Raw genomic sequence first — 24,783 nt, forward strand, 5'->3', positions numbered from 1 at the left:
CTCTCTAAACCAGACAGGCAGATTGCCCTTGTTATTAGTTCGGTAATTAGAAGTTGACAACCTTACTTGGCTGCTAATAGACTAAAGGGCTTTAATTAGTGGTGTGTCAGAAGTCCCCTCTTCTGACTCTAGCTTAATTGGTAAGAGAACAAGAAAGGTGTGTGTCTCCAAGGCTAAGTTACCCAATTATTTCTCCTTGCCACATCCAGAGAAGAGTCTGCCCATTAAATTTCTGTTTTAAATAAGATTTGTCAGTTTGTGGAATAATGCAACACTGTTCTAATGAGTACCAATTACATTATCAACATAATTTCAAGTTGTTGCAAGGCTTGTACACTTTCTAAAACTTTGCAACTTTTGAGAAGTTACAGGACAATTTCTTTAACTGAATCTTGTGCTATATTTTAACAGCGAAGGCTTGATTCAGCATTTGTGTTACTCCTGAGACTTTAATATTTTCCATTTTGGAAGAAGGATTTCAAGATGGATTTCACTGTTTGAACTAGTCTTCTCTGTATTTTCTGGGCTCATGAAAGTTGTTTTTATTTTTGATTTGTTATCCAAACCACTGCCTTTTATAAATTCATTTTTACAAAAACAAATGACTTAATTAAAAACATAAATACTAAAATATTCATGTTTTCCCAGTTCTATTTTAATATAACGCTATTTAGATTGTGCGCCCAAAATACAGCTGATCGAAAGAGGTTATCTTAAATGGTCAGTAGAGTTACATACAAGTTTTGGTTTTCACTAATTGTTATTGTTAAGTTGCTAGGGACCAATGTAAAAGAGAATAAGATCTGTTTGAAATTCCAAAACATTTAGGAATACTACTGTGCTTATTGTAGGTCACTGACTGCATAAACCAGAATATATACTAGAAAAATGCAGTTACAAAGCCACATTTTGTTTAAGGTCTATGGCATTCCCCCTCAACTGCTGGTAAGAGAGCCTTTTCAATAAAGAAACAATTGTCTTTAGAGAAATAAATATCCATGAGGGTAAAATAGCTTGGTTGATGCACCTATTATTTTGTGGTAATGTTTTAATCACTGAAGTGCAAACACACCTGTATGCTTAAAAATCTAGGATAACTGGCATATTTAGAGGAATGGTCATCTGAGCTGATCAAAATGTCAAACCATAAAAGGGTTAGTTTTACAACTCTAAGGCATTACCAAGCAGTAAAATTGTTGTTCAGTACATTAAATTACAAATTGACTCAATTTCTTTTGCTGGTGGATTGTCATTCAATTTTAGATATGACTAGTACAGTAAAATAATTTGACATAAATGAGGAATAGTGTTCTTTTATTTGGGCAAGTAGAACAAGATATTTAATTGCAAGCTAGAAAGGAATATTCATGTGTGTATAAAACACCAATTTTGGATTAGGAGCATTTCTGTGAAGTTGCAGCTACCCATTTCCATACCCAACAATTTCTGTTGTGCTGTGTGGCAAAGAACTCTGCAATAATACTGGTCTGACTCGCAACGTTTTCAAGCCTAAAATCTAGTTAGGATATTTTGCAATGTTTCCAAAGCTAGAGCTTGCTTTGAGGAGTTGATGCCTGCCATCCATATGAATGTTAGCTTTCAGATTTACAATGCAAATTGGCATCAGATTATTTGACTTGTTGCTTCAACAAATCACTGTATTTGAACTCAGCAGCAGCTGTCATTAAGATATGCTTTTGAGAAGTGCTGAGCAGAGGAGAAATGTAGTTTATTCTAATTAAAACAAGTGTGGGCCACCCACTGAATAGATTAGCAAAGAAATCTCTCATTCCTATGAAAGCAGCCTTAAATCTTTGTTCAAAAATGGTGTTGGTGAGATTTTTCATTTGTGACAATTCAAAGCAGCATCAATTCTTCACATCTAATTAAAACATGGCATATACATAGAAACATTCAGATTTTAACTAGTTCATCACAAGAATTAAGACACGATAGATGAATAAGAACTTTTTGTTGAAGTGTAAGGGATATACATTCAATACAGTATATGTACAGTACAGAATGATAATATTTCACTGTGCTTGGACCCAAGATAACAATGCTAGTACTCTTCCTAATGAGGTTTATTTGTATCAACACAGTGGCAGGAATTAAAACCTTTTAACACATTAATCCTCTGACCTTGATACCATGTAGCCTGGTCATCAGTAGGATGATTCAAAATAAATCACATTTCATACTTTCAAATTACAACTTGGATGCAGTTCCACAGATGAACAAACTGTGTTGTATTAGCTTAGCCTTTTTGGAATCTGCAACATAATTCACCTACTGAGGAGAATATGAAGATTCTTTGATCCAGTATTGTGAATATGCTGAACAACTCTGAAAAAATAGAAGAATACAAGGTGTGAAATATATTTCAATGACCCATTTAAAGCTAATGCAATATCTTTACCACTAAAATGTCTACTATTGAACTGAAATGAAAAGATGCGCAACGTTTTTAAATCAGAATATAGTTTGGCATTGAAACTTCATTTCTAAAATATTTGATCCTGTTCAAACTTCTAATACACAACAAATGCCAAATTCTATGACTACATTTGTGGATGGTTTTACAAATGACTTACTGTAATTGAAATGAATGTTATTGTTGTTGTCTTTAGGCATTGTCTGCATCTGAAATACAGGAAATAAGTGCAATAAGGTGCTTAGAATTGATTACCATACAAATAAGTAATTGGCTTTGAGAGCTGACAAGTCTAATAGTAATTCTAAGATTAGCATACAAAATATAATTTAACTTCACTTTAGTCTTTTTTTAAAAAGAATCTCTCTTTTACCCTATTGCAGCTTAAATTTTGTTGGAGCATGAATAGAATTAAGACTTTTAATATAATAACTACTTTGTTACAGAGAGAATCACTCTTGCACAATTGCATTCTACTGGCACACTTGGCCTTTCGGGGAATCAAGGTCATTGTGCATGTGCAACATTAATCCAATATGAAGATGTGTTATGCAAAATGTAATGGAAGTTTGGTGTTGTCATTGTATGTTGAACACACTTTCTGCATAATGCAGAGTAACTCTTGGTACAGTACTAAAATAAAAGGGAAAATCTGGCCATCGAATCGTAACCTTACTTAGTTGGTGCTGCTGGAGTTTTGGGAAGCCAATAACTGAAGATGTATGCAAAAGCTATGTTAAGCAGAAGAGAAAGATTTGAAGGTTTACTACGAAAGGCATGAGGATGCAGGGACTTTATTAAAATGCAGAGCGTTGTGATTTAAGTACACTGCTTGTATAGGCAGCGAAATTGATTGAATAAGCACTTTCGAAATGTGAATTGTATGTATACTTGAAAAGGAGAAATTGCAAGACTTTAAGCTGGGAGTCAAAACTAAAATGGAATAGCTTCAAAAAGCTCTCACAGGCAAAGGAATGAAGTTAGCCACATTTACTGCTCTGCTACTTTATAATAAAGTTGAAAACAAAATACTGGAAATACTCATGGAATACAGGGAGAACTAGCCATTTGGATACAGAACTGGCTTGAAGGTAGAAGACTGTGTTGGTGGAGGGTTGTTTGTCAGACTGGAGGCCTGTGACCATTGGAGTGCCACAAGTTTCAGTGCTGGCTCCACTACTTTTCGTCATTTATATAAATGGTTTGGATATGAACATAGGAGGTATTGTTAATAAATTTGCAGATGACACCAAAATTAGAAGTGTAGTGGTTAGTGAAGAAGGTTACCTCAGATTATAATGGAATCTTGATCAGATGTGCCAATGGAGTTTAATTTTGATAAATGTGAGGTGCTGCATTTTGGAAAAGCAAATCTTAGCAGGACCTATAACTTAGCGGTACTTATGAAGTGCTGTTGAACAAAGAGACCTTGGAGTGCAGGTTCATAGTTCCTTTGAAAGTGGAGTCGCAGGTAGACAGGATAGTGAAGGAGGCATTTAGTATGTTTTCCTTTATTGCTCAAAGCATTGAATATAGGAGTTGGGAGGTTACATTGTGGCTGTACAGGTTGTTGGTTAGGCCACTTCTGGAATATTGCCTGCAATTCTTGTCTTCCCATCGGAAGGATGTTGTGAAACTTGAAAGGGTTCAGAAAAGATATACAAGGATGTTGCCAGGGATGGAGAATTTGAGCCATAGGGAGACGCTGAATAGGCTGGGGCTGTTTTCCCTGGAGCATTGGAGGCTGAGGGATAACCTATGACTCTAATCGTATTGACAGAGGAAAGCAAAGAAAGTGCTAATGTTTTAGATTCTGCCCCCCCCCCCCCCGCCACCCGCCACCACCTCGCCACATTTCCAGATCTGATCGTTGGTCTGACGGTAATGGTAGATCCCCATCCCAGCACTAACATGGCATTTCACAATTGTTGCTAGTATTTTCTGGTTTTATTTAAAGCATATTCCTCTTAAATTTACCTGTACGTGCTGTCTGAAAGAATGTGAACTATACCTGTGTAAGTGAGGTCTGAATTTCAGTCATTCCTTTGACTTTGGAAAATGTTATGAATAGAAAAGTTAAGACTTTTCCATTCAATTCAATTCATTTGCATTTGCATTTGCCATTGTTCAGCCCATTGTCTTAGGTTACAGAACAATATAATGATTTTGAACCAATGTACCAGTGTACTGTGTAAACTGTTCAGATATGCCATGACATTTTGTGCAAAGGTAAGGAAGTTGTTTCATTGGGTGGCACAGTGGCTCAGTGCCTCAAAGTGCCAGGGTTTGATACCAGCCTGGGTGATGGTGTGGAGTTTGTATATTCTCCCCATGTCTGTGTGCGTTTTTTGTATTCTGGTTTCCTGCCACAGTCCAAAGATAGGCTGGTTAGGTGAATTAGCCGTGGGAAATGTAGGGATACAGGGATGAGGTCGGAAGATGCTCTTTAGAGGGTCAGTGCAAACTTGATGGGCCAAATGACCTGCTCCCACACTAGGGATTCTATGCTCTGAAACAATGTAAATCAAAATTATACTATAATTTAAGAAATTTGAATGATGAAATTAAAAGTGAGATATTGGTCTTGCGATTCTAAAATGAAACAACATTCTAAACAAATGATAAAGCAACAGTACCTTTTTTTAAAAAAGTCAAAATGAAGGAAACAAGCTAACAACTGATGGGAGCATTCATTAATGGAGCAACCTTTATGGTGGCCCTCTCAACAACACCTCCCCAGATCAAAAAAGCTGCACACGTCAGCAGATTCAGGTTTCCCACTAACTCAGTAAATTGCAATCTACTTTGTTTTGATCTAATCCTTTTAATTCCAATTGTGTAATGGTTCAATACATGTGGAACAGATTATAGAGTTGTGAACAATTAGAAATAGTTTGGCTGAGCAGATTTTGGAAATGTCTATGAAATGTGAAGCATTCATCCATTTGATCCTCCTTTAGCTTATTGCATGCATGACATTGCAACCCTGTCCAGTAAGACTGTAACCATAGTAAATGTGACAGTTATGAGCGGTCAATTCAGCTGATAAGTGGGTGTGCTCTGGAATTGTTTGCCTCATTAATGTGTGTCTTGTTACTGAAAAGGTTGGGAACCATTGATCTAAGGCTTTCTTCCTTACTTCCCATACTACCAAGTTTTGTCACTTGAGAACATACTGATTAAAATCTTTTGCATTAATGCAAAAGATTTTATCAAACCTTCAACCATTACCCTCAGTCTCTTGTCACAAAACCAATTAGATCCAATTTGTCAAATTGCCCTGGATCCCATCGATTCTTACCACCTTAAAAGTTTCCTATGCAAGACCTTGTAAAAATCCTTACCAAACATCTGTATATACTGCATCCACATATTGTGTCACCACCTTAGAAACTCAAACATTTCAGACATGATTTTCCCTGACAAAGCTATGTTGACTATGCTTGATTAACCCTTCCCTCTCAAACTAGAGATTAATTCTGTCCTGCAAGTGTTTTCCAACTCACCAGCTTATTCCTTGGTGTAACCCTACCACACTCCTACTGGTATCGCAGCAGTCTTACAGTCCTCTAGCACCTCTCTTGCATCTAAAGACAATTTGAAAATGAGTGTCATATATCCTACAATCTCCATCTACAATTTGTTATTTGCCTGATGAGCCCCCCTCTTTCCTTGTCTATCTTGTACTAATATTCATAAAGTGCTTTGATATTTTCCTTTATTTTACCTTTTTTTGTGCCTGCTCTTTGTTTATCTAATTTATTTTGTTTTAACTTAACCCTCTGCACTTTCAATAGTCCATAGAGCTTCTGGTGTTCTAAGCTGTCAGGATCTAGTTTCCCTTATAAGTTTCCCTTATTTTTTTGCTTACCTGATCCCTGCAGATTCCCTATTATTCAGGGTTCTCCTGAGAATTTTTAGTTCAATTCTTCACCTTTGTGGGAAAATATCTTTGCATTTTCACAGGCTGAAGAGTGGCAAGTAACATTATCTAGCATTTGTGTACCTCCAATGACCATCTCTTTACCATCTCAGGCCAACCCCATCATCCCATTAATCAACTTAGCAAACCAAAACAAGTTATCCTTCCTTGAGACCAATCATATATCATTTAAGTGAGGTCTTGCCAATACTTTATGCAATGATAACAAGTCTTTACTTTTATACTTAATATCCCTCACACTGAAGATCAATATTTTATTTGCCTTCATACCTATTTGCTGTATCAGCCTGTTAACTTGGTGCTTTATGTATGATGTTAGTTTATTCAACATTCTTGTTCACAAAGTTCATATTTTCTAAAGATGTGAAACCTTCTGCACTCAGTAGATGGAGTTAAAGCACTGCAACTTAGCTGCCAGGGCTGCCTGAATAGTAGAATTAAACACCCAGTAGGGTGTGAAATTGTGATTTGTTTTTTCCCCTGCATGCTGTGTGTGCTGTCAAGTCCAAATGGTGTCCATAGTGAACAATAGTAGATTGATGTTTAAAACGGCATTCAAGATTGATTTGAGCCCAATAATTCAATTTTCTACTCTCTGAACCAAGAATGCATTCAGCAGCCCTGCCTTTTCCCTGTAATTCTTGATTTCATTATTGATTAATCATAGAATTCCTACAGTGCAGAAGAGGCCATTCAGCCCATTATCTGCACCGATCCTCCCGCCATCCCCATAACCTCACATTTACTATGTCCAGTACACATAACCTGCACATCTTTAGACCATGGGAGGAATTTAGAGTACCTGGTGGTAACTCTCTGGCATTGGGCAAATGTGTAAACTCCACACAGACAGTTAGCCAAAGTTGGAATTGGACCTGGGTGCGTGGTGCTGAGGGACAACAATGCTAACCACTGTTACCATGCCACCCTGTGGACCCCTTAATTAAAATTCTATCCTTTTCAGCTTTGAATTACTTAACGATTCAACCTTAGCACCTCTGTGGTAAAGAATTCCAGTCATTCATTACTCTTGAGAAAAGAAATTACTCCTTATCTTTGCCTTAAAAGGGTAACTCCTCAATCTGAGATTATGCCTGCTTGTCATAGACTCTCCCACAAGAGGCAACAACCTTTCTGCATCCATCTTGTTAAGTCCTTTACGAATCTTGTATATTACAATAAGGCCACCTCATTCTTAATTCTAATGCATTAGGCATAGACTATTTAACCTGTCGCCTTAAAATTGCCCCTTCATACCCTGATTCAACTGAGGAACCGTCTTTGGACTGCCTCCAATGCTAGTATATTTTCCTTAGATAAGGAGCTCAAGACTGTTGTTCTCAGACCAACCCTCTCAGCTCTTCGATTGTTGAAGCTAAGACGCCCAGGCATTGCATGATTTTGCCTGATAGGTTTTTATGCAGAGGCACAGATGCAACTTATGCACCTGCGCAGGAGTTCTCTGACAGTTCTTGAGTTGTTTTTATAACACTCATTCACTTTGCACATAGTTGTAGACTGCTAGCCCCTGTCTGCATTATTGCTTTCTTTTGTGTACATTTGCTGATTTCAGTCAGCCTCTGTGTCTTGCAATGCTTTCTTCCTTCACTAGCTCTTCAGTACTTACTTACAGGTTGCCGAATACTGTACGGTGGCTTGTGTTATGTTTTGGTGCAAGGGGAGAGACTGGCAGCTTGTCTTGGTGGAGAGCACTGAACCCAAAAGATTGTTGACCTTTTTTCTTACACTGCTAGACATCTTGTTTAATGTGGACTTAGGATTGGTCCAGACTAGTATAACCTGATGGTATGGCCGCCTCTGGCGGTCCACAGGAGGAAGGATGGCATTCTTTCCCCCACCCATCTCACAAGACATCTGCATTGCTGTTTGGAAAGCAGGGAGGAAGTGTTCCTCTGAATGAATGTGGAGGCTGGAGCACCATAGCGTCAGGGACTTTTTCTGGCTTGCAACATCTGAAATTGCGCAGCTCGGTTGCATATCTAAAATGTTAGGTCCCAGATGGAGCATTCTGTTTCCTGGAGAAGTCTGCCCCAGAATTCAGCATAATTCCTGAGGCGATTTTCAGAAATTTGCATGAGAGAAGTCACTATGAACTAAAGCTCACTGGGTGCCATGACTTTCTCAGTCAGCAAAACACGAATGGAAAATGGAAAAATTCTGTCCATTATCATTGAAATCTGCCCCCTCCTGCAACCTCAGTAGGACCAGGCTTGTGTTAAGATTGAGTTGCAACATCAGCCATTAGACATTGCATCATGGTGATGTCCAAAAGTGTGGATGTGCTTGGTCACTAATTCATGCTGAGAAGGGTGGGTTCCAAACTCTATGCAAAGCACTCTTAAATTAGTGCTGGAACACTTCTTAACATTAAGCAAATGTTCCCCAATGCTTGAAGCACATCTTTTGTAGTTTTCCATCCAGCAGAACTTGACCTCCCTTCTGATGACCTGGCATCTGTACTGCTCTCAATCGCCCACGTCCCCACCTCCAACCAAGTTGCAGACTGTCCACTAAGTGCAGTTCTCACCTCTGCTATCCTCTCAGATCGTACAGGGTCTGAGATGGAGGGGGGAGTACGAAATCAAATGAATGTGCAGCTTCATCATCACCACCTTATTGCTTCTCTACTGCCTGGCCCCTCTAAGGAGGAATTCAATGGTATGTTTATGATGTGTGGCGGAGAGGAAATTTTAAATGGTGTAAACTCACCTTCTGCAGCTTCTAAGTCTGAGCAGATTGCAAAATTAGAGAATATGAGATCTGAGAAAGAAGGTTAGATATGAAGGCACCATAATCTTCAGTGGTTTCAACCCTAGCACTGGCCATGGCTCATTAATGGATATTTCAATAATGGGGAGCTCCGTCTCCACCATAGAGTTAGGATAAGCAAATGTGCTTGTTTCACTCCAGTTTGCTCCTGTTGCCTTTGGTTGTGTCCCAACTTGTACAAGTGAGAAGGAACTTTGCTTGTGAATGTGCAGTGTGCTGTTTGGATGTTGTCTGTTATGCTTGACTAGTTATAGCGAGAAAGCTGTGAGATGTGACTGAGGCTGCCTACAGTTTGTAATATGAGGTGAAACATGGATGTGAGGTATAAGTTATGACTGACAGAGTGGTTAATAAGTGGTGAATTGAACAGTGCCTGACTCTGCTAGTGGATTTGATACAGTAGACAATGCATTCATTGACCTTGGCTACGCGTAGGCCATGGAGACCTCTTGCAGCATTGCACCCAGGTCTTCAGGACTTGGACTTCTGACATTGACCTCCTCAGGAACCTGCTGCCATTACCACTCTGGAGGCCTTTCTGTTGATGCAGGACACTTCTCCTTGTTTCCACTTCCAACATTGAAGTCTCCAATACAGTACTCAAAAACCTTTGAAGCCACGTTATGCTATGTTGTTCTGGTGACAGATCATGACTTGACATGTTAGCTATTGTTTGTCTCTCCATAAATGCTGCCAGACGCACCAGTTATTTCTTTCTATTTCTGTTTTGGAACTTTGAAATCTAGAGACATCCAGGGCTGTTGGTGTCAGGACCAGCTCACTCCATCTAATGTTAGTTGAGAATGGATTGGAATGGAACCAACTGTAGCCTCAAACCCTGACAGAGCTTTCACTTTTGGTAATACATGAAATAATGGTGATGACAATATATTCCTTGACAGTTGTACAATTACCTTGGGACATATGTTGGTGTTGATAATGACTCAGAGCTTCATGTATTTGACTACCTTTAATAAACCATTTGAGGTTGATCCAAAGGTAATGCAAAATATTATGAAGTTGTGGGTGTACTGTACTTTTAAGGAGCTGAAATTTCTGGCTAGCACAAAGTATGTTGAGCATTCAAAAATGTAACATTTGGGTTGAAACATGTATCTGGTGTTGTGTTTCCAGGACACACAAAAACAAATTCAAAATTTAACCTATCAGCTTAAATTCTCCCCGGATCCAAAAGTCCAATTGAATTTGAATCTTACTATTTTGGATGACATCAAACCAATGAAATGATCTGATGTTTTGGGATATAAATATTAAACATTTTGAACAGTTAGCCAGAGCGGCAAAGAACAGCCAGTGCCAACAAGACTGCTTATAGAAAGATCTGCTGTCTGAAAGGTACCTTTATCTATCAAAGACCTGGGAAGCAGAATCCCCTAGAAGAAGAAAAGAACTGAAAGCTGCCCTGTTTTGAAATAAGATTTTTAAAAATCTTAATTGGGATTTTTTTTATTGGGCTAGTATTGTAGAGGGGGAGGTAAAGATAGTTTTAAGAGAAAGGAGTTATAAATAGTTGCTAGTTAATATTCTCTGTTAGACTTAAAGAATAAATTTTTACTTTAAATAGTGACTTTGGGAAGGTTCTTTGCCTTGAATTTGAACAGATTACAGCACGGGGTGAATCTTTTGTGTTACTGGTTTAAATTAGCAGAGGGGTTTACCCAGTATCGTAATAAAAGGCTCGAGCCATCAGCAGTTCTGGGATTGTGAGAATGGTTATGGTAATAATTTCTAAAGTATTTCTTTTAGGAGAAACATTTTTAATCTTAATGAAAGCCATCTTCCATCATGTACTGTCTATTCATCAACTGATGAGTCTAAACACTTACACTAGAAACTCAAGTTTAACAGTAAATCTAATTTTCTGTGTTTGCATTCCTGGCCTGAATACTGTACACTTTTATAGATTTAATGTTATTTAATTTCTGCCAGAAGTATCCCAAAATGACTATTTCCAATCTTTTCTGCTGTAAATCTATTTGTCATGACCAGGGGTGTCCTCAGAACTATGAACTATGAATTTGGAAAGTTGTTTAATTTTCTGGTATTTAAATTTAAAGATAACCAGCAACACAGATTTATGGTTTAAAATGAGAAAATGTTGGTATATTACCGAACTGTTAAAAGTTAATTAAGAAGTAAAAACATCATCAGCTAAAATGTAGATACAAAGATTTAGAGTTGTAGGTGATGGTAAAAAACTGAGTTGAGCCTCTATTATTGTTGTGGGCCTAGCTTGCCTAAAGATTCTGTTTCCAAAATGGAGGTGTTGAAAACATAAAGTCTGATTCTGCTTCCATACTTGAAGAGTTGAAGATTGCACCCTCAGGTGGACCGAGCAGAACAGGTCTTGAGTGACTGAAGTCTCCTTTGTTTATCTTGTATGGCACTGTAGCTGGGGCTTTTAGTAGCTGCAGAGCAACAGGCCTGGATACCATCCTTTATCTCCCTGTTGACATTCAGTGACTGGTTTAGGATGTTTTTGCCAGGGTCTATGCACCTAAATGATTGATCACAGTCAGACTTGTTTCTACAACTCAGCACTTGAAATGGCTCTTACATGCTTTCAAATTAGGTGTTTGTTTAGTTTAGATCTGGAGCACAAATGTTTAGGCATAGTAATTCACTTTTTAAACTTTCTCAGTCATTAACTTGGATGGGTCTCACTCGGATTTTGTTGAGATAGGAAGCACTATTCACATCTCCAGTAAACCATTGTCTGTTTACTCTGAGGAATGGCATATTAAATTTCAAAAGGTCTCGTGAATTTTTGAGAAAAATGTAATCTGGTCCTAATCTGAGTTGTCCACAAGGATAGCCATCTGACTTTTGAGAGCAATTTTGCAAGTTTTTTTTTTACTTTAGAGACAATAGCTTTCTTTACAAAATATATAACATTATGACTACAAATTAGTGACATTCCTTAATCTTCCTCAAACAAGATTTTGCATTTTCAATATTAGATTTCTGTCTCATTTTTCATTGTGTTTAGAGAAAAGTACTGACTTTTTTCCTTTCACTGTTTTATGTAAGTCTTACCAGTCAGATTCCCGGGACGCCAGGCCTGACGTGTGAGGAGAGGTTGAATTGATTAGGATTATGCAAACTGGAATTCAGAAGCATAAGGGGGAAGAGTCTCCTAGAAACTTTCAAATTCTAACAGGACGAGGCAGGGTGGATGTAGGAAAGATATTCCTGCTAATGGGAAAGCCCAGAACTAGTTGTCACAGGCTAAGGATATGGGGATAAACTACTTGTGAATATAGAACAGTACACACTAACGAACCCTTCAGCCCACAATGTTGTGCTGAATGTGACACCAAATTAAACTAATCCCTTCTGTCTGCTCTTGGTCCATATCCCTCCATTCCTTGCATATTCATGTACTTATTAGAAGTCCCTTAAACTCCCCTATTGTATCTGCCTCCACATCTCAAAACAGATGTGAGGGGGCAAGATTTTTATTTACACTTGCCCTTTCTCACCTTATACTGCCAGTATTAGATTTGGAGGTGCTAGTGTTGGACTGGGGTGGACAAAGTTAAAAATCGCACACAACACCAGGCTTTAGTTCAACAGGTTTATTTGGAATCACTAGCTTTTGAAGCACTGCTTCTTTATTAAGTGGTTGTCAGTAAAGGCAGGCATGCCATACACACTCTTTACCACCTTAACTACTTGCATGACCACTGTCACGGAGCTATGGACTTGAACCCCAAGATCACTCTGTCCATCAATGCCATTCAGGGTTCTGCCATTATCTGTATACGTTCTTTTTCCAAAATGGCGGCATGGCAGCAGCTCACAGTAGCCTGTCTGGATCAAAAGCGACTTAATTCCCAGAGGAACAAAAAACCAGGTGTTTGCAGACACTGCTACAGTACAGGAACTGGCTGAAAATGTACCTGGATGGAGAGCTGCTGAAGGAGTTAGGTGATCTCGGCTAGCTTTTGAGACCAGGCCTCCAGTCCTCTGCCTCGCCTGATGCTGGTGGCTGGGTGTTGAGACATCCCAAGCGATGTGCGTGGAGGCAGAAGTGCAGTAAGCATGGAGGAGTTCTTGTCTTGCTGCAGAGACCAGGCCTCCAGTCCTCCGCCTTATCTGATGCTGGTAGTTGGGCGTTGAGTCTTCGGAAATAGTGTGTGAGGAGGTGGCAGCGGGATAAGCGTGCAGGATGGGGCTGTTGGGAGGCTGCAGAATACTTACCCTGATGCACCGTTTATTGTCACTGGAGATTTCAACTGTGTAAATCTCAAGACTGTGCTCCCTAAATTCCATCAGCATTTGGAATTTCCGATGAGGCGGGAGAACACACTGGATCTTGTTTATACAAACATCCCCGACACGTACAGGGCAGAGTCCCGGCCCCACCTCTGCTCTGCAGACCACATTTCAGTTACGCTAATCTCAGTGTACAGACCGCTCGTTAAACATGTCAAACTGGTTTGGAAACAGGTGAAAACCCGACCAGCAGGAGCCATTTCTGCTCTTCAAGACTGTTTTGAGCACTGTGTGTGTGTGTGTGTGTGTGTGTGTTCGGGGAGGCTGCAACTGATGGCGATTCCATCAACTGAGAGGAGTACACAGCGTCGGTGATTTGCTACGTATTGACAATGTCACTGTGTCCAATAGATGCAGTCGATGACCATAAGGATGTGTGCGCTGCTGAGGCCCCGTGATACCCCTTCAGAGCAGATGACAAGGCAGCCCCAACAACAGCGAGGTTCATTTTGTCCACTTTCAGAGATAGGGTGTTGGCTCTGCACCAGTCCATTAGCCGCTGCACCTCCTCTCTGTATGCTGACTTGTCCTTCTTGCTGATGAGACCTACTACAGTCATATCATCAGGAAACTTGATGATATGATTCCACTTCTGCTGACACATGACTGTGCAGCGAAGCATGGGTGAACATGAAAAGTGGACAAAAACAACCTGACCTGAGTCATCAAAGAGGTAAAATGTGTACACACACAATAGGCCACCACTTTGACAGCACCCACCCGCAATGACTGGGTGCTGTGTATTACTACAGCAGACATTAGGAAATCCCGACGTAGGGTCAACTTACTTAAGGCTGCTGGATCAGATAACATGCTTGGCAGAGTGCTCAGAGGATGCTCTGACGTATTGGCAGATGTTCTCACTAACATCTTCAACATTTCCCTGAGCTGTGCCATAGTTCCAATGTGCTTCAAGGTCACTACCGTTGTCACTGTGCTGAAGAAGTCTTCAGTGTCCTGTCTCAATGACTACTGCCTCATTGCGCTAACACCCATCATCATATTAAGGTCCTGCTGCCCCCCTCACTGGACACCCTGCAGCTCCCGTATTGGCCCAACTGCTCAATGCATGATGCCATTTCCACCTGGCTCTGACCCACCTGGAGAAGTAAGACACCTACATCAGATTACCGCTCATCAACTTCAGTTCTGCATTCAACACTATCAGTCCTCAGCACCTGATTGGAAAGCTGAGACTGCTGGGCCTACATATCTCCCTTTATACTGGATTCTGGATCCTGGACTTCCTGTCTGGGAGACGTCAGTCTGTCTGGATTGAGAAAACATCTCCAATGCCATCACAAAGAGCACGCCCTGCCCCTCTTTCTCCCCCCTCCCCCCAGGGCTATGTGCTTAGTCCACTGCTGTTCACCTATGCTTCGCTGCACAGTCATGTGTCAGCAGAAGTGGAATCATATCATCAAGTTTCCTGATGATATGACTGTAGTAGGTCTCATCAGCAAGAAGGACAAGTCAGCATACAGAGAGGAGGTGCAGCGGCTAATGGACTGGTGCAGAGCCAACACTCTATCTCTGAAAGTGGACAAAATGAAAGAGAGAGTTGTTGACCTCAGGAGAGCACTGAGCGACCACTCTCCACTGGATATCGAATGCTCCCCCGTGGAGATAGTGAAGAGCACCAAATGTTTTTGGCATTCACCTGGCTGAGAATCTCACCTGCACCCTTATTACCAGTTCCATTGCCAAGAAAACCCAGCAGCCTCTCTATTTCTGAGCATGCTGAGGAAAGCCCATGTACCCAGCCCTCCATCCTCACCACATTCTACAGACGGTTCATTGAATGTACCTTGAGCTGCTGCATCACTGCCTGGTCCAGGAATTACACCGCCTCAGAATGTGAGACCCTACAATGGATAGTGAGGACAGCCGAGAAGATCATCACAGTCTCTCTACCCTCCATTACAGATGTTTATACCACACGCTGCATCCGAAAAGCTAAGAGTACTGTGGAAGACCCCACACACCCCTCACTCAATCTCTTCTCCCTCCTGCCCTCTGACAGACGCTACCAGAGCATTCAGTCTATCATGGCCAGACTGTGCAATAGTTTTGTCACCCAAGCCATCAGGCTTCTTCACACTGCATGATCAGACTCTCTTCCATCTGAAATTCTGTTTTAGAAGCAATTCTAAGTCATGCAATGTCTTATTATTCATTTACTGCACTAAATTTGCATGTTTTGCACTGCTTATACACTTTATGCCATCCTTCCTATGATCGTGTAGTTTGTGCTGTCCGTGTAGCACCTTGGTCCTGGAGGAATGCTATCTTGTTTGTTACTGTGTCAGTTGTATACGGTAAAAATTACAACCCTCCCCTCCCCTCCCCATGCCATTTCTCTGCCTATATCTGCAACTGATCTATATCTCACAGTACCCTTTGACAATTCTTTACACTGTCAATAACTCTACTGATCGTAGGATTGAGGTGAGGAGAAATCTCTTCACCCAGAACAGTGGTGTGTTTTTGAAATTTGTTCCTATAGAAAGCAGCCAAGGCCGAAACATTGTATGATGTCAAAGAGGCATTTGATTCCTTTAGCCCAAGTGTGAATTCTAAGGATGTTGGGGGATAAAGCAGGAACAGACATTTAAATTGAATAAGCAGCCGTGATCATAATGAATGGTGGAGTAGGATCAGAGGTCTCAATAGTGTATTCCTGCTCCTATTCTTGTGGAGTAAGCCAGACCACTCAAACTATTCTTAAGCAGCCAGCTCAGACCATAACTTTGCAATTTGTTTCAGTTAGTGTAGTTCCCAGAGTAAATTAGCTAGGTTTCAAAACTAGATTTTAAAACTGACAAAAAAGTGATTCACAAAACTCCACAGTGAAACATAAAGAACAGAATAAAGAACCAATAGAGAACTCAACCCATCCAACTAATCTTAATTATGCTGTTCTGAATGTGCACAACAGTCCGAATAAGCAAACTCCCTTTTAAAAACCAGTATAAATGGAACACATGCTTACAGGTTAAAGTTGAAGGGCAGAAAAAGAGAGAGTTTCCACACAGCTCCCTGTTGAACTTCCAACCAGTGCAAGACTGAACTAAAACTGCTCAGCTCGGAGATAGTTGATCCGATTCCAGCCCGGTTTATTGCCCCTCTGGGGAAAAAAAAATCAAGGGCCAAGTATCCTTCAGCCAAGGAACAGCCTTTAGGAAAAAAAGCGACTAGCTTTGTGATTCCTACCACCCCCTTTTAAAAAAAGAACCATCAATGCCAAAAGGTGGCTTCATTTTTAACCCTTCAAAACCCGGTTAGTATTCTCAACGCACGTATACACTATACTAATTATGCGCATGCAATTTCAGGCCATGGTACACCCACCATTGAAAGCTTCCCTGTCTCATTCGAGTCTCGATAATGCATCAGCAGTCACGTTTTCACAACCTGCCACGTGCGCAATTGTCAAATTGAACGGCTGCAACAACAGGCTCCATCTAAACAGTCTGGCATTTTCGTCCTTATAGATTTCCACAAATGTCAATGGGTTGTGATCAGTGTATACGATTGTCTCAGATGCTGGTAATATAAACACTAAAATGTTGCAATGCTGACGCCAAGCTTAAGTCTCTTTCTCCACTGTTGAATATTTCTGTTGATGAACATTCAACTTCCTGGAAAAATACCGGATGGGTCTTTCTATTCCCTCATCATCCTCCTGCAGGAGCACCACACCGACACCTACATCACTGCCATCGCTAGCCACCTTGAAAGGCTTTGTGTAATCCGGGGTGGCTAATACTGGGGCAGTGGTTCACACAGTTTTAAGGCTGTCAAATGCCTTTTGATAAGGTAAAAACAATGACTGCAGATGCTGAAAACCAAATACTGGATTAGTGGTGCTGGAAGAGCACAGCAGTTCAGGCAGCATCCAACGACTTGTCCGACCTGCCTATCTTCTTTTCCACCTCTCCACTCCACCCTCTCCTTGACCTATCACCTTCATCTCCTCCCCCACTCACCCATTGTACTCTATGCTACTCTCTCCCCACCCCCACCCTCCTCTAGCTTATCCCTCCATGCTTCAGGCTCACTGCCTTTATTCCTGATGAAGGGCTTTTGCCCAAAACGTCGATTTCGCTGCTCGTTGGATGCTGCCTGAACTGCTGTGCTCTTCCAGCACCACTAATCCAGTAAATGCTTTTTGACAGTCTGCTGTCCACTGAAACTTATTACCCTTTTTAAAAAAATTTGGTGAGTGGAGCAGCCACACCTTTAGAGTTTGGCACGAACTTTCGGTAACATCCACTCAATGCCAGGAAATGTAGTACTGCTTTTTTTTGGTCAATGGTGTGGGTAATTCCCCAATTACTTTCATTTTTGCATCTCATGGGGCTATTTATCCATGTCCAATAACATGGACCAGGAAGGTGACTTGGGCTTTGGCCAATTCACTTTTAGCGAGGTTTACCACTAAGCCTGCCTTCTGAAGTCAATTGAACAAGTCCAATAAATGCTGTAAATGTTCCTTCCATGAGTGACTAAAAATCACCAGGTCATCAATTTACACCACACAGTTGGGTAATCCAGCAATGACCTTATTAGTCAGTCTCTGAAAAGTGGCTGGAGTTTTGTTTCATCCAAATGGCATGATTTTGAACTGATATAGCCCGTTTGGCTTTACAAAAGCTGAAATCGCCTTTGCTCTCTCTCTGACAGAGGAACTTGCCAGTAGCTTCTGAGCAAATCCAACTAAGAAATGTAAGTTGCTTGTCCTATTTTTTCAACGCAGTCTTCCAACGGTGGAATTGGATATATATCAGTCTTTGTAATGACATTGACTTTGACTTTGCGATAGTCTGTACACAACCATTCGGTACCATCTGGCTTTGGCACCATGTCCTCGCCGCAGGACATAGCTAGCAGGACAGCAGTAGACTTCCGATACGTGGCCGCTACCATCCGACGCCTTAAAACGGCGTTGTTCAGACCTGATGTAGTGCACCAGTTGGAGGATGCCCAGGTGTGCAGTGGAATCCCGTCCGCGCTCACCCCAGCCCGGACAGCATTTTACATTGGCCCCAAGGTCCCGTATTTCCCACGGGAGCCTGTGCCACACTACCTGAGCCACCTCCGGAATTTTAGTTTTGTCCCTTTTAAGAACGTAAAAAGGTGGGCCCTGTATCGACTACTGCTGCACACCGTCCACCTCTTCTCCCTCATCCACCGTCCGGATACGCCTTGACGTGCCCATTTGCCACCGCGTGGTGGGGATCCCCAGTGGAGGTCTCTCTATGCAGGAGTCCTCCCCCTTTCTCTTGGGGATCTGGGGTAGAGGGTGCTGCACGCAGCAGTCCCCTGCAACTGCAGATAGTGTTGGTTCACGGACTCCCAGCCCAACTGCTTGTGCTGTGGTGCTGTGGAGTCCGTGGGCCATGTATATATTGGGTGTCGGCGTTTGCACTCCCTTTTTGATTTCCTCAAAAACCTCCTCCTCTTCTGCTTTTGGTTGCACTTCAGTCCCACGCTCCTGATCTTTGGGCACCCAATACGGCGGAGGGAGGGCAGGTCTAAAGACCTCCTCGTGGGTCTGCACCTGGGCCTGGCCAAACTGGCCATAGGTCCAGGCAGTGGGCTGTGGAGGGGGTCGTTAGGGCCGACTGCCTGCCCCTCTTCCGTGGTTACGTTAGAGCTCGGGTGTCTCTGGAAAAGGAGCACGCGTTGTCTACCAACACCCTGGAGTTGTTCAGGGAGAGGTGAGCCCTGCAGGGAGTGGAGTGCATTATTTCCCCTTCCAACTCTGATTTAAATCCCTCCCCTCCCCTTCACTGTTTGATCACACAGCATTACCCTTTGGTGTGAAGGGTACTGCTTGTCATAGGGCACTCGGCTGTTTCCTCTCTTCCTGGCGGTGGAAATTTGAATAAAGATTCGTGCACCTTGTGTCTCTCACTGTGTCTCACACCTGCACACACACAACATGGGTGCTGGGGAAAAAATAAACACTACTGCAGTTAGGCGGTACTGTGGGGGTTAAAGAAAAAAAAGGGACAGAAAAAAAGAAATATAATGCACGATTTGATTAGTACTTCCCAGTTTATTTCCTCATATCTCCCCAAGTGATAGTAATAACTTTTTCAGGTCATTCCAATTTTCTTGTGGAAGGTAACTCAATAATTTATCCCAATTTTTGACAACTTCCTCATAGTCCAATTTGATTTGAGGTATGTCCAATTCAGAATCCTCTGAACTTGGTTCTTCCTGCTGTGCAGTAATCATTAACACCTTCTCCTCTTGTTCTCCTTCCCTATCAAAATACCTTTTGAGCATATTCACATGACACACTCTTGTGAGATTTCTTTCTGTCTGGAGTCCTTATCAAGTTGTTCACCTCACTCAATTTCTTCTCAGTTTGATATTGTCCCCTAAACCTTGCTTTTAAAGGTTCACCTGTCACTGGAAGTAACACCAACACCAATTGTGAATTTGTGATTTCTTATCTGCCCTGTTTCATTGTATGCTGTGATACTTTTAAATGCTGTCTAGCCAACTCTCCAGCTCTATTTATTTGTTCTCTAAAATTTGACACATAATCCAAATGGGTGGTCTCTTAATTATGACTTATTAATTTCTCCTTAATTAATTTTAATGGTCCTCTTACTTCATGCCCCAAAATTTAATTCAAATGGACTGAATTTGGTCGATTTATTTGGTGCATCTCTGACAGTGAAAAACACAAACGGAATTCCCTTATCCCAATCATCTGGGTAATCCTGACAATAAGCCCTCAACATGGTCTTTCGTGTTGGATGCCATCTCTCTAGCACTCCTGGATGGTACACAGTATTTTTAAATTAGATTCCTACAGTGTGGAAACAGACCCTTCGGCCCAACCAGTCCACACTGACCCTCCGAAGAGTAACCCACCCAGACTCATTTCCCCTCTGACTAATGCACCCAATACTATGGGCAATTTAGCATAGCCAATTCACCTGGCTTGCACATCTTTAGACTGTGGGAGGAATCCGGAGCACCCCGGAGGAAACCTATGCAGGCACTGGGAGAATGTGCAGACTCCATACAGACAGTCATCCAAGGCTGGAATTGAACCTGGGACCCTGGTGGTGTGAGGCAGCAGTGCTAACCACTGAGCCACCGTGCCACCCTGCAGTAGATTTGAATTGCTTTATTTCCAAGTTATCCATAACTTCCTTGACGTTTGATCCTTGATCAGACGGAATCTCTATTGACAGTTCATATCCAGTTAAAAAAAATTAAGTAATTCTTTTGCAATCTTTTTAGATGTGATGTTGCGTAATGGGATTGCCTCTGGAAATCTAATCGACACATCCATTATTGTTAATAAATGCTTATTTCCACTTTTTGTTTGAAGTAGGTACCTATGCAATCAATCAAGGCTCTTGTGAAAGGTTCCTCAAATGCTGGAATAGGTATGAAAGGTGCAGGTTTTATTACTGCTTGTGGTCTTCTGATTCGCTGACAAGTCGGGCAAAATTCAACTACATCTCTGTGTAGTCCAGGCCAGTAAAAATATCTTTGTATTTTAGCCTGTGTTTTCCTCACCCTAAATGACCTCCAAATGGTAGCTCATTCACCACTCTCAGCACCTTCTTTCTATACCCTTCTGGCAAAGCAATTTGAATAATCTCTGCCCATTTCACATCTGCTTGAATGTGTGATGGTCTCCATATCCTCATTAAGACATCATTTATTAAGTAATAACACACAGGAATGCATTCACTTTCTTTCTCTGTATATGCTTTTGGTATAACTGTTTTAATTCCTCATCTTTCGGCTGTAATTCAATCAGCTTAGCAGAGCTAAAGATACTTGCATGTTTATCTATTTGCTCCTTCTTTGTTCCACTTATCTGATCAAAGCAAATTTTAGATAACACTATGTCAGCTTCCTTATCTGTGCCTTTTGATCTCTACTGCTTCAGCTTGTGCCTCTGTGATCTTGTGATCACACAATGGATAAACATTCTTCATGTCTTCAGTTGTCTGCGTCTCCACTGGCTTTTCAACTGGAGTGAGCAGCACGCCTACCGGTGAATCAGCTATATCATTTGCAAGGACAAATTGTATTTCTGAAGCTGAGAGTTTGTCCAGTACTCTTACCACAAATTCTCCACTCTTCTCTGGACTCTCTAGCCTCACTTTACATAGTAGTTGAGCACTTTTTGTCTCACCGCGAATTCTTGTTACGAGTAACTTCTCTGGCACTAGACCCTCAGGAGTACGTATCTCCTTATCCTGCAGCATTACAGACTGAGAGGATCCTGTGTCCATTAATGTTGTAACGTCCTTATTTACTACTCATAGCCTATGTGAATAAGCTTTAGTCTTGCATGTTTAATCCTCATTAATCAACATCTAATCATGTTGTACACTCTGAGGCAGTTGTCTAACTTCCCTTATACTTTTTGTTACAGGCTTGTCTGGTTTTCCTACATTTGGCTTTCTCCTAGCCTATCAACATTGTGATGTTGTGTTGCCCATTTTAATACAATGAAAAGAGCTTTTTCACCTCCCTTTCCCCTTCAAGGGTTTCTTTTTTAACCCTGTGATAAATTAACCTTATGATCTTCACTGAGATCTACCTTTCCCTTTCCATGTGAAGATTTCTCTTTACCCCAATTTTTATCCCTCATGGACGGAAATTGATTCTGGAAGCCAAACCGAGTTTTACGGACCAGCTCATAATCATCAGCCACTTCAGCTGCTAATCTTGCTGTGTTAACTCTCTGCTCTTCCACGCAAGTTTGCCCTACTTCGGGCAGTGAATTGTTGAATTTTTCCAAAATAATTACCACTCTAAGGGCATCATAGGTTTGTTCGATTATTAAAGCTCTTATCCATCTATCGAAATTACTCTGTATAGGTTACTCAGTATAGGTTTGACCAGGGTCCCTCCTTAGATTCCTGAAACATTGTCTCTTGGTTTCTGGTACAAGATCATATGCACTTAAAATGGCACTTCCTCTTCATACTCCCTGGATACGTCCTCTGATAGGGATGTGAATACCTCACTACCCCTACCTATAAATTTTGTTTGGATCAACAAAACGCACATTGCCACTGGCCATTACATTTGTTTAGCCACCTTTTCAACTGGGATAAAGAAGGCTTCCACATCCTCCTCATCAAATTTAGGCAATGCTTGAACATAAGTCACTGGGCTTCTGACAACCTCATCCTCACTAAGTCTACTCTCAACCTTTATTACCAGCCTTTTAAGCTGACTTTCTTTTTTGAGTGTCAGTTTTTGAAGTTCAAAAGTTCTCTCTTTTTCTCTCTTTTCTCTCTCTTCTGCTTCAAATCCTGTTTCATTTCTGCTGCCCTTTCCTTATCTCTCACCTCTAATTCAAGCTGCTTCATTTGCAATTGAATTCTTGCCACCTCTATAGATTCTGATGGTTTCTCCAGCAAGTTTAAATGCTGAGTTACTGCTGTGACTATCTCTCCTTCCCTCACAGAAGACGGCAGTTCCAATTCCAGCTTCTCTGCTAATACTTGCAACTTGGTCTTATTCACTTTTTGCAAAACTTCCAAAGTCACTGCATCCACTTCCAGAAAACTGTTGGCAACTGAAAGAGCCATTACTATCCCAAGCTTTGTCTGCCCAACCATTCCAACACCTGAAATAAAGACATCAGCACCGACCACTTGCTGTTTAAAATCCCACCCACAAAGAGCCCTAATTTGTTATGGACTAAGCCAGACCACTCAAAACCTTCTTAAGCAGGCAGCTCAGACCATAACTTTGTAATTTGTTTCAGTAAGTATACAGTGAAAATTACCCAGATTATGTTAACTAGCTTGACTACTAGATTTTAAAACTGACAAAAATTATTCACAAAATTACACAATGAAACACAAAGCACAGAATAAAGAACCCTACAGAACCCCACCTATCCAACTAGACTTAATTATGCTGTTCTGAATGTACACAAAAGTCCTAATAAGCAAACTCCCTTTAAAAACCAGTATAAATGGAACACATGTGTACAGGTTGAAGTTGAAAGGCAGAAAGAGAGAGAGAGAGAGTTTCCACATAGCTCCCTTTTGAACTCCTCACCAGTTCAAAACCGTACTAAAACTGCTCAGCATCAGCTAGAGAGCTGACCATTCCCCTTTCTTTATACAGGTCACGTCTAAAACACGACCACTTTGGCCTGAAGTCTCATCTGTTTACATATAAACAAAAGGCCTCTCAAAATTATTTTCATCTCTGTACCAAACCAGACTGATCAGAGCCCCATCTAGTTTCTTACCCCTTTGAAAAAAAATCAAGGAAGAATATCCTTAACTATCCGTGGGCAGCACAGTGGCACAGTGGTTAGCATTGCTGCCTCACAGCGCCAGAGACATGGGTTCAATTTCCGCCTCAGGCGACTGACTGTGTGGAGTTTGCACGTTCTCCCCGTGTCTGCGTGGGTTTCCTCCCACAGTCCAAAGATGTGCAGGTCAGGTGAATTGGCCATGCTAAATTGCCCGTAGTGTTGGATAAATGTAGGGGAACGGGTGGGTTATGCTTCGGCGGGTCGGTGTGGACATGTTGGGCCGAAGGGCCTGTTTCCACGCTGTAAGTAATCTAATCCAATCTTAAACCAAGGAACAGCTTTTAAGGGAAAAAGAAGGACTAGCTTTGTGACAATATTTTCTATGCTTCCATGTAACTTCTCATAAATGTATCATTGGAGATAGAAGACACCCAGAACTTGTTTGTTAGCGTCTCCCACTCCCCAATCTGGGCAAATCAATACGTATTATATTTTTCCACGACACACTCCATAACAAGTCATTTTTACAAATAAGGTTCATGTTCCTGGTGACCAGAGTCCTACAAACAATTAATATTTAGGTGAATGCAATGTTGCTAAAGGGTTAAGCAGAAAACCATTGTCATTGTTTTTTATTGCACGATATCCTTAATGTAATCACTTTGTTCTTCTCTCCACTGAACGTACGCAATCTTTCAGTCTGTCTCAAGCAATTAGAAATACATTTTTTTTAAAATTATGTGTTTGGACATCCTCTGACTAGGTGTCTCTTATCTTTGGTGTAACTGAGGTTTTTGTGCAATGTTGTGGTTCTGTTCGCCGAGCTGGGAATTTGTGTTGCAGACGTTTCGTCCCCTGTCTAGGTGACATCCTCAGTGCTTGGGAGCCTCCTGTGAAGCGTTTCTGTGATCTTTCCTCCGGCATTTGTAGTGGTTTGAATCTGCCGCTTCTGGTTGTCAGTTCCAGCTGTCCGTTGCAGTGGTCGGTATGTTGAGTCCAGGTCGATGTGCTTATTGATTGAATCTGTGGATGAGTGCCATGCCT

The 24,783-nt window shown here is 41.3% G+C and overlaps 1 protein-coding gene across 1 annotated transcript in view; it reads right to left on the bottom strand.

Annotated features, from left to right (window-relative positions):
- Positions 1-1,297: 1,297 nt before the first annotated feature.
- Positions 1,298-24,783, bottom strand: part of LOC140467315 (LHFPL tetraspan subfamily member 5 protein-like) — a 177,977-nt gene continuing 154,491 nt past the window's right edge. The window contains exons 3-4 of the mRNA XM_072563596.1: positions 2,595-2,643; positions 1,298-2,346 (exon numbers count right to left, since the gene is read on the bottom strand). Of these exons, the coding sequence (XP_072419697.1) occupies positions 2,627-2,643 (17 nt within the window). The 3' untranslated portion in view covers positions 1,298-2,346; positions 2,595-2,626. The remainder of the gene's footprint in view (positions 2,347-2,594; positions 2,644-24,783) is intronic.

The sequence above is a fragment of the Chiloscyllium punctatum genome, chromosome 45, assembly GCF_047496795.1.
Source record: "Chiloscyllium punctatum isolate Juve2018m chromosome 45, sChiPun1.3, whole genome shotgun sequence".
In the NCBI taxonomy this organism is placed as follows: domain Eukaryota; kingdom Metazoa; phylum Chordata; class Chondrichthyes; order Orectolobiformes; family Hemiscylliidae; genus Chiloscyllium; species Chiloscyllium punctatum.